The 12,500-nt window shown below is 37.6% G+C and overlaps 1 protein-coding gene across 1 annotated transcript in view; it reads left to right on the forward strand.

Annotated features, from left to right (window-relative positions):
- Nucleotides 1-12,500, forward strand: part of LOC120548409 (acetyl-coenzyme A synthetase 2-like, mitochondrial) — a 51,117-nt gene that overhangs the window by 19,707 nt on the left and 18,910 nt on the right. Inside the window, 3 exon segments of the mRNA XM_039784672.1 lie at nucleotides 1-35; nucleotides 902-1,039; nucleotides 8,321-8,413. The exon segment at nucleotides 1-35 is cut by the window's left edge and continues 113 nt beyond it. Of these exon segments, the coding sequence (XP_039640606.1) occupies nucleotides 1-35; nucleotides 902-1,039; nucleotides 8,321-8,413 (266 nt within the window).

The raw sequence follows: 12,500 nt of genomic DNA on the forward strand, positions 1-12,500 counted from the left end.
CCTGTTTGAGAGCACGCCTGTTTACCCCGACCCAGGTCAGTGTCTCGGTTTGTTACCCCATCTCTGCTGGTTTAGTCTCACTTTCCCTCTGAGGACGCACACACAAACTGTCAATGTACATTTGATTTATTTAACCTTATATTATATTACACTTATAGACGCCAAAGGGCTTTACATTAACAACAGCGCGCATGTTTAAAATAAAGCATGAATAGAAATAGGAATACACAACATGACAATCAACAAAAACAGACACACACACGCACGTACGCACACAGACGGACACACTAGCACGCATAGAAACACAGACACATGCTCACACACAAACACACGCACAGACACACACACATGCACACACGCACTGAGACACACACACACACACACACACACTAACACGCATATAGACAAACACATGCACACACACACACTCACTAACACGCACAGACACAAACACACACACAGACTTACACGCACAAACACACACAAACACACGCGCACACACACACACACACACACACACGCACACACACACAAACACACACACACGCACACACACACACACACACAATATAATTTAGACTCACATACTGCATGTTTTTCAGCTCCAGGAAATGTCTGAGCCCTGCCTTAGCATGCTAACTAAGAAGCTAACTAAGGAGCTAACTAAACAGCTTACTAAGAAGCTAGCTAAGGAGCTAACTAAACAGCTAACTAAGAAGCTAACTAAGAAGCCTACTAAGAAGCTACCTAAGAAGCTAACTAAGAAGCTAACTAAGAAGCCAACTAAGAAGCCACCTAAGAAGCTAACTAAGAAGCTAACTAAGAAGCTAACTAAGAAGCCAACTAAGAAGCTACCTAAGAAGCTAACTAAGAAGCTAACTAAGAAGCTAACTGACTCCAGGCAGGTACTGGGAGACGGTGCAGCGTCTGAAGATCACCCAGTTCTACGGCGCTCCGACGGCTCTGCGTCTGCTGCTGAAGTACAACGACAGCTGGGTGAAGAAGTACGACCGCTCGTCTCTGAGGACACTGGCCTCAGGTACCAACACACTCTCACACACGCACACACACAGACACACACACAGACACACACACACACACACACACACACACACACGTTTGCCTCAGGTACCAACATACTCTCACCAACTACTCTTAACAATATCTGACTGCTGCTTCTTGTTCTCTGACAATCTCTTTTAAATCCAATATAGTTTCGCTTTGCCAGACCTTCCTCCACAGCACTGCAAAGGAAGGTCTGACGGAGCCACGGTGCCTCTGCTAAATAGTCTCAGGAAGGAACTGGTTTTGGTGGAACATGTGGACGTTCAGAAGTAGTTTTAGTCGTGCAACAGAAAACAGATAGTCTAGCTAGCTGTTAGACAGGCAGACAGACAGTCTAGCTAGCTGTCTGGATTTACCCTGCAGAGATCTGAGGAGCAGTTAGACAGACAGACAGACAGACAGACAGACAGACAGACAGACAGACAGACAGACAGACAGATAGTCTAGCTAGCTGTCTGGATTTACCCTGCAGAGATCTGAGGAGCAGTTAGACAGACAGACAGACAGACAGTCTAGTTAGCTGTCTGGATTTACCCTGCAGAGATCTGAGGAGCAGTTAGACAGACAGACAGACAGACAGATAGTCTAGCTAGCTGTCTGGATTTACCCTGCAGAGATCTGAGGAGCAGTTAGACAGACAGACAGACAGACAGACAGACAGACAGACAGACAGATAGTCTAGCTAGCTGTCTGGATTTACCCTGCAGAGATCTGAGGAGCAGTTAGACAGACAGACAGACAGACAGACAGTCTAGCTAGATGTCTGGATTTACCCTGCAGAGATCTGAGGAGCAGTTAGACAGACAGACAGACAGACACAGACAGACAGACAGACAGACAGACAGACAGACAGACAGACAGACAGATAGTCTAGCTAGCTGTCTGGATTTACCCTGCAGAGATCTGAGGAGCAGTTAGACAGACAGACAGACAGACAGACAGACAGACAGACAGACAGATAGTCTAGCTAGCTGTCTGGATTTACCCTGCAGAGATCTGAGGAGCAGTTAGACAGACAGACAGACAGACACAGACATACAGACAGACAGACAGATAGTCTAGCTAGCTGTCTGGATTTACCCTGCAGAGATCTGAGGAGCAGTTAACCATAGTCCTCACAAATCCACCGGAGGTTAGAACCCAACACAGAGACAGAGGAAGGGGACGGGACATCAGGCTGCACCGGAGCTATCCTGGAAGTGGAACCTTGTCGATATAAACTATATCAAAGATAAACTGGAAAAACTTCTTTAACCTGATTGAATCAGAATCAGAAATGTAACTGAATCGGGACCTTGTAAATAGGCATCAAATCAACAAAAAGTGACAAAAACCAAACAGAACTGGATCTTTAAAATGAGAATTCCGGCCAATGTTTATGTTAACCTTGATCGCTATAAATATACAGTACAGTCCAGTCGATAGAAGAAAAAAAACGAGCCGAATCAGTGCGCTCAACACGGAGTAGCTGCAGCTACCTCTACGAGCTTCCACTGAGCTAACACGGCAGTTGTCGGGGCAGGTTTTAGAGTTCCTTTGTGCCTCGTAACAGACATAAAATGCAATTAAAATGTCTGTGCAACATGAACAGGGCCCTTACGTGACAACAAGATGCGTTTTCAACTCAGACGTTGTTTAAATTCACCTACCCTGTCTCTATCCTGCCGGTAGCTAGCTCACACTGCTAGCTGCTAGCTGCTAGCTGTTAGCTGCTAGCTGCCTTGTGTTCATCCAGGTTTCTATGATAATCGTCATGCAGCAGTTCTGGGTGTATTTATAGCTCATCCATTTTGTGTGTGATGGATCTGGTGTTGGTGAGTAGGAGTCTTGGCAGTGGCGATCTGTGTGGTAGTTCCCTTAGCCGCGCTAGCAGGCCCGACCGGGCATCCTTGCTTATGCTTCCTCCCCGCCTTCGTTGCCTCCCGCTCCCCACAACAATCCAAAGAGCGCCCGCTGTTCTGGCTATGTCCTCCAGAGGACAGGTCATGCCTTCGCAACAAAAACTAGAAGTTTATTCCCCCTCAAAGATAGGAAATTGAGCGCTGTAGTGGTTATGACCATATCAGTGACTATATAACTACATGGAAACGGACCAAATGATGTCTGTGGCTTGCACACTGATAGCATTAGAGAAGGCTATAGCTCTAGTCTCGCGCTGAAGTCCCGTTGTAGCAGGAAAAGGTAAACAGTGTGCAGATCGCTCCGAGAAGCAAGGATGCCCGGTCGGGCCTGCTAGCGCGGCTAAGGGAACTACCACACCGATCGCCACTGCCAAGACTCCTACTCACCAACACCAGATCCATCACACACAAAATGGATGAGCTACAAATACACCCAGAACTGCTGCATGACGATTATCATAGAAACCTGGATGAACACAAGGCAGCTAGCAGCTAACAGCTAGCAGCTAGCGGTGTGAGCTAGCTACCGGCAGGATAGAGACAGGGTAGGTGAATTTAAACAACGTCTGAGTTGAAAACGCATCTTGTTGTCACGTAAGGGCCCTGTTCATGTTGCACAGGCATTTTATGTCTGTTACGAGGCACAAAGGAACTCTAAAACCTGCCCCGACAACTGTAATTTTAGCTCAGTGGAAGCTAGACGTAGCTGCAGCTACTCCGTGTTGAGCGCACCGATTCGGCTCGTTTTTTTTTTTCTACACTGTAAAATATTACAGACCCATTTAGTTATGTCCACTTATTTCTTATTTTTAACTGAACAAGCTTATACAAGTTGTGGATTTTGAACTCAACTTTATGAGTTTTTGAAAGTTAAACTTGCATTTATTCATTAGGTTGACTACAACACATACACTAAAAAATGTATGTGTTGATTAAACTTGGGTATGTAAGTTAAGGTATCAGATGTGTGTGTTGCAACAAAAAAGAGCTGCCTTTCGAGTTTAAAATAACCTGTCTTCTTCTTCCACAGCAAAGTTAAAGCATGGACACAATAAATTAATTATACACCACCGATAAGTGATGTAGCCTATTCAAATTTCTACTAAAATATAAAACATGTTGAAGCACTGGTGCCCGGCAGAGGGAGTACCTGTCAACAACTTGTGAATTTCACTCTTCTCAAATTGAAATGGAAAGTTCTTTTCAAGAGTCAAACGTTTAGCTCCGCACACATTTAGCCCAACCCCGATCTGCGTACTGCAGTCAGGACTGCGATTGGTTCATTGGCTGGCCAATTCCCATGATGCAAGGCGGTAAATAGAGTTGTGTTAAAATTTGCTGAAAAGTTGTTGCAGTTTGTTCGAAATACAAATGTAACTTTATGAATTCTGTTTATTAAAGGTGTGTTTAGAATGTAGTGTTTTGTTGCCTGGTAATACACCAGCACAACGATGTAACCATGGTAACCATGAGTTAAGTGACTGTTAGGTTTGATAAGAAGAGCTGGAGTATTACAGTGTTAGATGTTTTGCAGTAATAGGCTTTCTTCTATGGAATGCCGTTTTATTCACAATTAAATAAATGAATAAATATATAAATAAATAAATAAATAAATACAAAATAAATAAATAAATACATAATGAAATAAATAAATAAATGAGGCAATAAATACATAAATAATTAAATAAATAATTATTTCATGGTACTTTTATTTCATAAGTCCATATTTATTTATTTCAAGAGACTTTTATTTTCCTAATGCCTTATTTATTTATTTATTTATTTATTTCAAGAGACTTTTATTTATTTATTTATTTATTTCTAGAGACTTTTATTTATTTATTTATTTCAAGAGACTTTTATTTATTTATTTATTTATTTATTTATTTATTTATTTATTTTCAAGAGACTTTTATTTTCCTAATGCCACATTTATTTATTTCCCTCTCTATTTATTTCCACTTCTTATATGCAAATCAGGGGGCGTGGCTATCTCTCACATTCAGAACAAGGTGAATGGGAATTCTTTGGCAGACCAACAACAGGACAATTTTAACAATTTTTGCCGTCTTATTCATCACTAAATTCACTTCTGACAACGTTTTAGGCGACAAATTAACTGTTTAGATTTCGAATATAGGCAGTCTTGCGAAAATTGTTGCTAAATTGACAATTTGCTTCAAAGTTTTCGGAGTTGAGAAGCTCCATAAAGTAACGAGACAACCAGCAGCGCCTGCCCCGGCCGCTGGCTCGGCTACCGGACAGTCTGGTTCCGGACACCCCGCTGTAGGCTGGAGGACCGGTACACACACACACACACACACACACACACACACACACACACACACACACACACACACACACACACACACACACACACAGCTGTAGGCTGGAGGACCGGTCACACACACACACACACACACACACACACACACACACACACACACACACCACAAAAAAAAAAATCAGCTGTAGGACACGGAGGACCCGTCACACACACAACACACACACACACACACACACACACACACACACACACACACATAGGCTGTGAGCCCGTCTTTACACACACACACACCGCCACACACACACACACACACACACACACACACATACACACACACACAGCTGTAGGATGTAGCCACACACACACACACACACACACACACAGCTGTAGGCTGTAGCCGTCTTTCACACACACCCGCCACACACACACACACACACACACACACACACACACACACGCAGACCCAGCGCAGCACGCGAGATGGGTCAACAGCAGAAATCAGCCCACTTCGTAGCCACTTACCTCACCCAAGGCGCGAATCAGCCGTTTGTCCTGGTGGACCCTCGGCCCTGTTTCTGATGTATCGTTACATCCCACACAAACACTAGGCCTCTGGTTCACCTTTTTGCTAGGTCTCCAATATAACTGCTAGCCTACCCGTGGTTAGAATTACGGTAACTCTATTCTTTGTGGAAGGGAGGGGAGTGCTTAAAAGTTCCAACTTTTCATATTATATTCAGCAATTTGTTATAAAAAGCCATACAAAACAATGGTGGGCGCATCTAATCTTTATGTTTAATAAGCACGTTGCTTAGCTTCATGAAAAATGTGACCTGCAATTTACACTTTGACAACGCCTCAGCTGTCGTGTCAACCGCAGTGGACAGAGTACCACGAGCTGCCTGTTGTGGTGCTCCGTCAGGTCAGCGATAGTTGGTGGCAATGTGCTTATTAAACATAAAGATTAGGGTTAGGGTTAGAAAGACGGCTGGCCAGCGGGTTGTCAGGTGCTTGTTGAGTTTAACTCCGAAAGACAGTTAACCCCAGGTTCCCATTAATCTTATGATGGACATCATGTCATGACATGTGTTGATATTTAAAACACGATCCGTCAACGGCGAAATAAAAACTCTTATTTCACGAGAGCGACCTCCAGCGCACAGCGGTGTGTGTGTGTGTGTGTGTGTGTGTTTGTGTGTGTGTGTGTGTATGTGTGTGTGTGTTTTTGTGTGTGACCGGTCCTCCAGCCTACAGCTGTGTGTGTGTGTGTGGGTGTGTTGTGTGTTGGTGTGTTGTGTTTGTGTGTGTGTGTGTGTGTGTGTGTGTGTGTGTGTTTGTGTGTTGTGTGTGTGTGTGTGTGTGTGACCGGTCCTCCAGCCTACAGCGGGGTGTCCGAGCGAGACTGTCCGAGCGACGAGCCAGCGGCCGGTGCAGGCGCTGCTGGTTGTCTCGTTACTTTATGGAGCTTCTCAACTTTGAAAACTTTGAAGCAAATTGTCAATTTAGCAACGATTTTCGCAAGACTGCCTATATTCGAAATCTAAACAGTTAATTTGTCGCCTACACGTTGTCAGAAGTGAATTTAGTGATGAATAAGGGCGGTAATTATTGTAAAAATTGTCCTGTTGTTGGTCTGCCAAAGAATTCCCATTCACCTTGTTCTGAATGTGAGAGATAGCCACGCCCCCTGATTTGCATATAAGAAGTGGAAATAAATAGAGAGGGAAATAAATAAATGTGGCATTAGGAAAATAAAAGTCTCTTGAAATAAATAAATAAATAAAAGTCTCTTGAAATAAATAAATAAAAGTCTCTAGAAATAAATAAATAAATAAATAAAAGTCTCTTGAAATAAATAAATAAATAAATAAGGCATTAGGAAAATAAAAGTCTCTTGAAATAAATAAATATGGACTTATGAAATAAAAGTACCATGAAATAATTATTTATTTAATTATTTATGTATTTATTGCCTCATTTATTTATTTCATTATGTATTTATTTATTTATTTATTTATTTATATATTTATTCATTTATTTATGTATTTATTCATTTATTTAATTGTGAATAAAACGGCATTCCATATTCTTCAGCCATTAATCTGCACCGTGTCCCTTCACTAGTGGACATTTAATGTCAAGTGATGCAAGATCAGCAGAGAGGCCGCTATTTTGCACCCACGCTATCTCCGCTATAAATGTGGTTATGTTGTTTTAACTTGAAACTGTGAGTTGAAATAAAGCAGAAAAGTATGTCTGTTATACTAGGCAAGGAAGGTTTCTTGCATTATTAAAGAAAATAAGTTATTTGTTTTAACTTAAAGTACAAAGTTAAACCAAGTAATACAAAGTTAAATCAACTAAAAGAAGAACTTTAACAAAACTAGAACGCTGTAGTTACATCAACATCATTAACTTTAATTTTTTAAGTTGAAACAAAGGCAGTCTTCAAGTTGAGTGAACTTTGATTGTCAAGGCAGCAGGGGAACTTGCTTTTCCAAGTTAAACTAACATGAAATTTATTACAGTGTATCGACTGTACTCGCATATTTATAGCGATCAAGGTTAACGTAAAAATTGGCCGGATTTCTCCTTCTCTCCTATCTGATGTTTACACACTGCAGAGCAAACTAAAGACCTGATGGCTTTTAGTTGAATTGTAGTTTATTTTATCAGGTTTGTTTTGCATTTTATTCTGTTTTACTAATACATTGTTTTATTCTATTTTATTCTCCTATTCTCTTATTTTTTGCTTGTGTGTGTGTGTTTGTGTGGGCATGTGTGTGTGTGTCTCTCTGTGTGTGTGTGTGTGTGTGTGTGTGTGTGTGTGTGTGTGTGTGTGTGTGTGTGTGTGTGTGTGTGTGTGTGTGTGTGTGTGTGGGCATATGTGTGTGTGTTCTCTCTCTCTGTGTGTGTGTGGTCTCTGTGTGTGTGTGTGTGTGTGTGTGTGTGTGTGGGCATGTGTGTGTGTGTGTGTCTCTCTCTCTGTGTGTGTGTGTGTGTGTGTGTTTGTGTGTGTGTGTGTGTGTGTGTGTGTGTGTGTGTGTGTGTGTGTGTGTGTGTGTAGTGGGAGAGCCCATTAACCACGAGGCATGGCACTGGTTCCACAGCGTGGTTGGAGACGGACGCTGTCCTCTAGTGGACACCTGGTGGCAGACAGGTGAGACATTTACACCATATTAAATATTAAATACACATTTATACCATATTTAATATTAAATACACATTTATACCATATTAAATATTAAATACACATTTACACCATATTAAATATTAAATACACATTTACACCATATTTAATATTAAATACACATTTACACCATATTAAATATTAAATACACATTTATACCATATTAAATATTAAATACACATTTACACCATATTAAATATTAAATACACATTTACACCATATTTAATATTAAATACACATTTATACCATATTAAATATTAAATACACATTTACACCATATTTAATATTAAATACACATTTACACCATATTAAATATTAAATACACATTTATACCATATTAAATATTAAATACACATTTATACCATATTTAATATTAAATACACATTTACACCATATTAAATATTAAATACACATTTACACCATATTAAATATTAAATACACATTTATACCATATTAAATATTAAATACACATTTACACCATATTAAATATTAAATACACATTTACACCATATTAAATATTAAATACACATTTATACCATATTAAATATTAAATACACATTTACACCATATTAAATATTAAATCACATTTACACCATATTTAATATTAAATACACATTTATACCATATTAAATATTAAATACACATTTACCATATTTAATTAAATACACATTTACACCATATTAAATATTAAATACACATTTATACCATATTAAATATTAAATACACATTTATACCATATTAAATATTAAATACACATTTATACCATATTTAATATTAAATACACATTTACACCATATTAAATATTAAATACACATTTACACCATATTAAATATTAAATACACATTTACACCATATTAAATATTAAATACACATTTACACCATATTAAATATTAAATACACATTTACACCATATTTAATATTAAATACACATTTACACCATATTTAATATTAAATACACATTTACACCATATTTAATATTAAATACACATTTTACACCATATTTAATATTAGATGGGCTACACATTTATACCATATTATAATATTAAATACATTTTATACCATATTTATATTAAATACACATTTACACCATATTAAATATTAAATGCACATTTACACCATATTAAATATTAAATACACATTTACATCATAATAATATTAGATACACATTTACACCATATTTAATATTAAATACACATTTACACCATATTTAATATTAAATACACATTTAACCATATTTAATATTAAATACACATTTATACCATATTTAATATTAAATACACATTTACACCATATTAAATATTAAATACACATTTACACCATATTTAATATTAAATACACATTTACACCATATTTAATATTAAATACACATTTATACCATATTTAATATTAAATACACATTTACACCATATTAAATATTAAATACACATTTACACCATATTTAATATTAAATACACATTTACATCATAATAATATTAGATACACATTTACACCATATTTAATATTAGATACACATTTACATCATAATAATATTAGATACACATTTACACCATATTTAATATTAGATACATATTTACATCATATTTAATATTAGATACACATTTACATCATAATAATATTAGATACACATTTACACCATATTTAATATTAGATACACATTTACATCATAATAATATTAGATACACATTTACATCATAATAATATTAGATACACATTTACATCATATTTAATATTAGATACACATTTACATCATAATAATATTAGATACACATTTACACCATATTTAATATTAGATACACATTTACATCATAATAATATTAGATACACATTTACATCATAATAATATTAGATACACATTTACATCATATTTAATATTAGATACACATTTACACCATATTTAATATTAGATACATATTTACATCATATTTAATATTAGATACACATTTACATCATAATAATATTAGATACACATTTACACCATATTTAATATTAGATACACATTTACACCATATTTAATATTAAATACATATTTACACCATATTTAATATTAAATACATATTTACATCATATTTAATATTAGATACACATTTACACAAAGGTAGAGGACCAATCACACTCTCTGGATTCATAAATCCAGAGTTAGTGGTCTGAAGTTTTGATGGTACAGTTGACTCAAAATGATGGATGGTGGGGTAATGTTGGATATCTGTCTCTGTGTGTCTGTCTCTGTGTGTGTGTGTCTGTGTGTGTGTCTGTTTGTGTGTCTGTTTCTGTGTGTGTTTGTGTGTGTGTCTATTTGTGTGTGTCTGTGTGTGTATATGTGTATGTGTGTGTATCTGAGTGTGTCTGTGTGTGTCTGTTTGTGTGTATATGTGTATGTGTGTGTGTGTGTGTGTGTGTGTGTGTCTGTTTGTGTGTGTGTGTGTGTGTGTGTTTGTGTCTGTTTGTGTGTGTATGTTTGTGTGTGTGTGTGTCTGTCTCTGTCTGTGTGTGTCTCTGTGTGTCTGTCATCTTCGTATAAACAATACACAAAAACATCAAAAGAAAAAAGCGGGGTGGGTCTCAGACTGTGTGTGTGTGTGTCTGTGTGTGTGTGTGTGTGTGTGTGTGTGTGTGTGTGTGTGTGTGTGTGTGTGTGTGTGTGTGTGTGTGTGGGGGGGTCTCAGATTGGTGTTTGTCAGGTTGTTTGCGTCTGTAAGTCCGTCTGATTCTCTCTTTGATCCTAATTGAAACGATTAGCAGCAGAACATCTGCAGCTCTGCCGAAAATGAATTAAGATCAAATCCTCGACACACTTACACCCCCAGATCACTGACCGAGTGAGTGCGTGTGTGTGTGCGTGTGTGTTTGTGTGTGTATGACCTAATTCCTAGACAATCACACAGTGTGTGTGTGTGTGTGTGTGTTTTTAAATCGGACTTTAAACTCTCTGCCAGCTGCTTCTTTCTCTTAAAAGTAGAAAACTCCCCAAATAAATTAAGAAATTAAAGGAAATTAAAGCTGCAACATCTGAGGCCCTCTAGTGGCAGACAGAAGGAACTGCTGTATGTAGAAGTCATGTAAGAATATCATACAAATCTTATGTTTTTCTAATACTTTATGTTATATATTACCAGTGCCACACAGAATCTACAGATACAGAATTCCACACATTTTTCACACATTTTTCACATATTTTTCACATATTTTTCACATATTTTTCACATATTTTTCACATATTTTTCACATATTTTTCACAAAATGTTCACACATTTTTAAACATTTTTCACATATTTTAAACAAATCAAAAAATAACTCAGAATATAGAGCGAGCCGGTCATTTTAACGAATACAACCCTGACAAGGTGATGCAAGACCCCAACGAGATCCCACAATCCACTGCACTCCAACGCCACAACACCACTCTCTGTTTCTGTGGAGCAGGGCTGCACAATATACTGTATATCGTTGTTGTTTTTTTATCGTTAACGCGATATCATCTGTTGCAGTATACATATCGCAAAAGGCATTAAGATATGTTATGTGTTAATTGAAAGAAAATATCAGTAGAAAACTGCACTTTAAAATGGAACTGCTGTTCTTTTTTTTAGTGCTGCCTTTTATGTTCAATTTGTAAAGTAATGTAAATGGACTGTTTTTATAAAGCTATTTTCTAGTCTTAACGACTACTCAAAGCGCTTTAACACAGTCCAGGAACCATTCACACACATTCATTCATACACTCTGGCCGAGGCTGCCAGCTGCTCATAAGATAAACACTCACACACATTTACACTCTGATGGCACAGCATCGGGGGGCAACTCGGGGTTCAGGGTCTTCGACATGGGACTGCAGGGCCAGGGATCGAACCACCAACTCCGCTCTACCACTGAGCCACAGCCGCCCCATTTGTATAATCAAAAATGTTGGAAATTATTTCTTTTCATCTGTTTTAAAACCAACAAACACACTGATGTACTAAATCAGAATACTGAAAGCAGCAGAAATGCAGAACTGAGTTTATCGCAGGTAATATCGTTATCGCTATATATTCAGCAACGTTATGGCATATTTTCCTCA

The sequence above is a fragment of the Perca fluviatilis genome, chromosome 19, assembly GCF_010015445.1.
Source record: "Perca fluviatilis chromosome 19, GENO_Pfluv_1.0, whole genome shotgun sequence".
In the NCBI taxonomy this organism is placed as follows: Eukaryota; Metazoa; Chordata; class Actinopteri; order Perciformes; family Percidae; genus Perca; species Perca fluviatilis.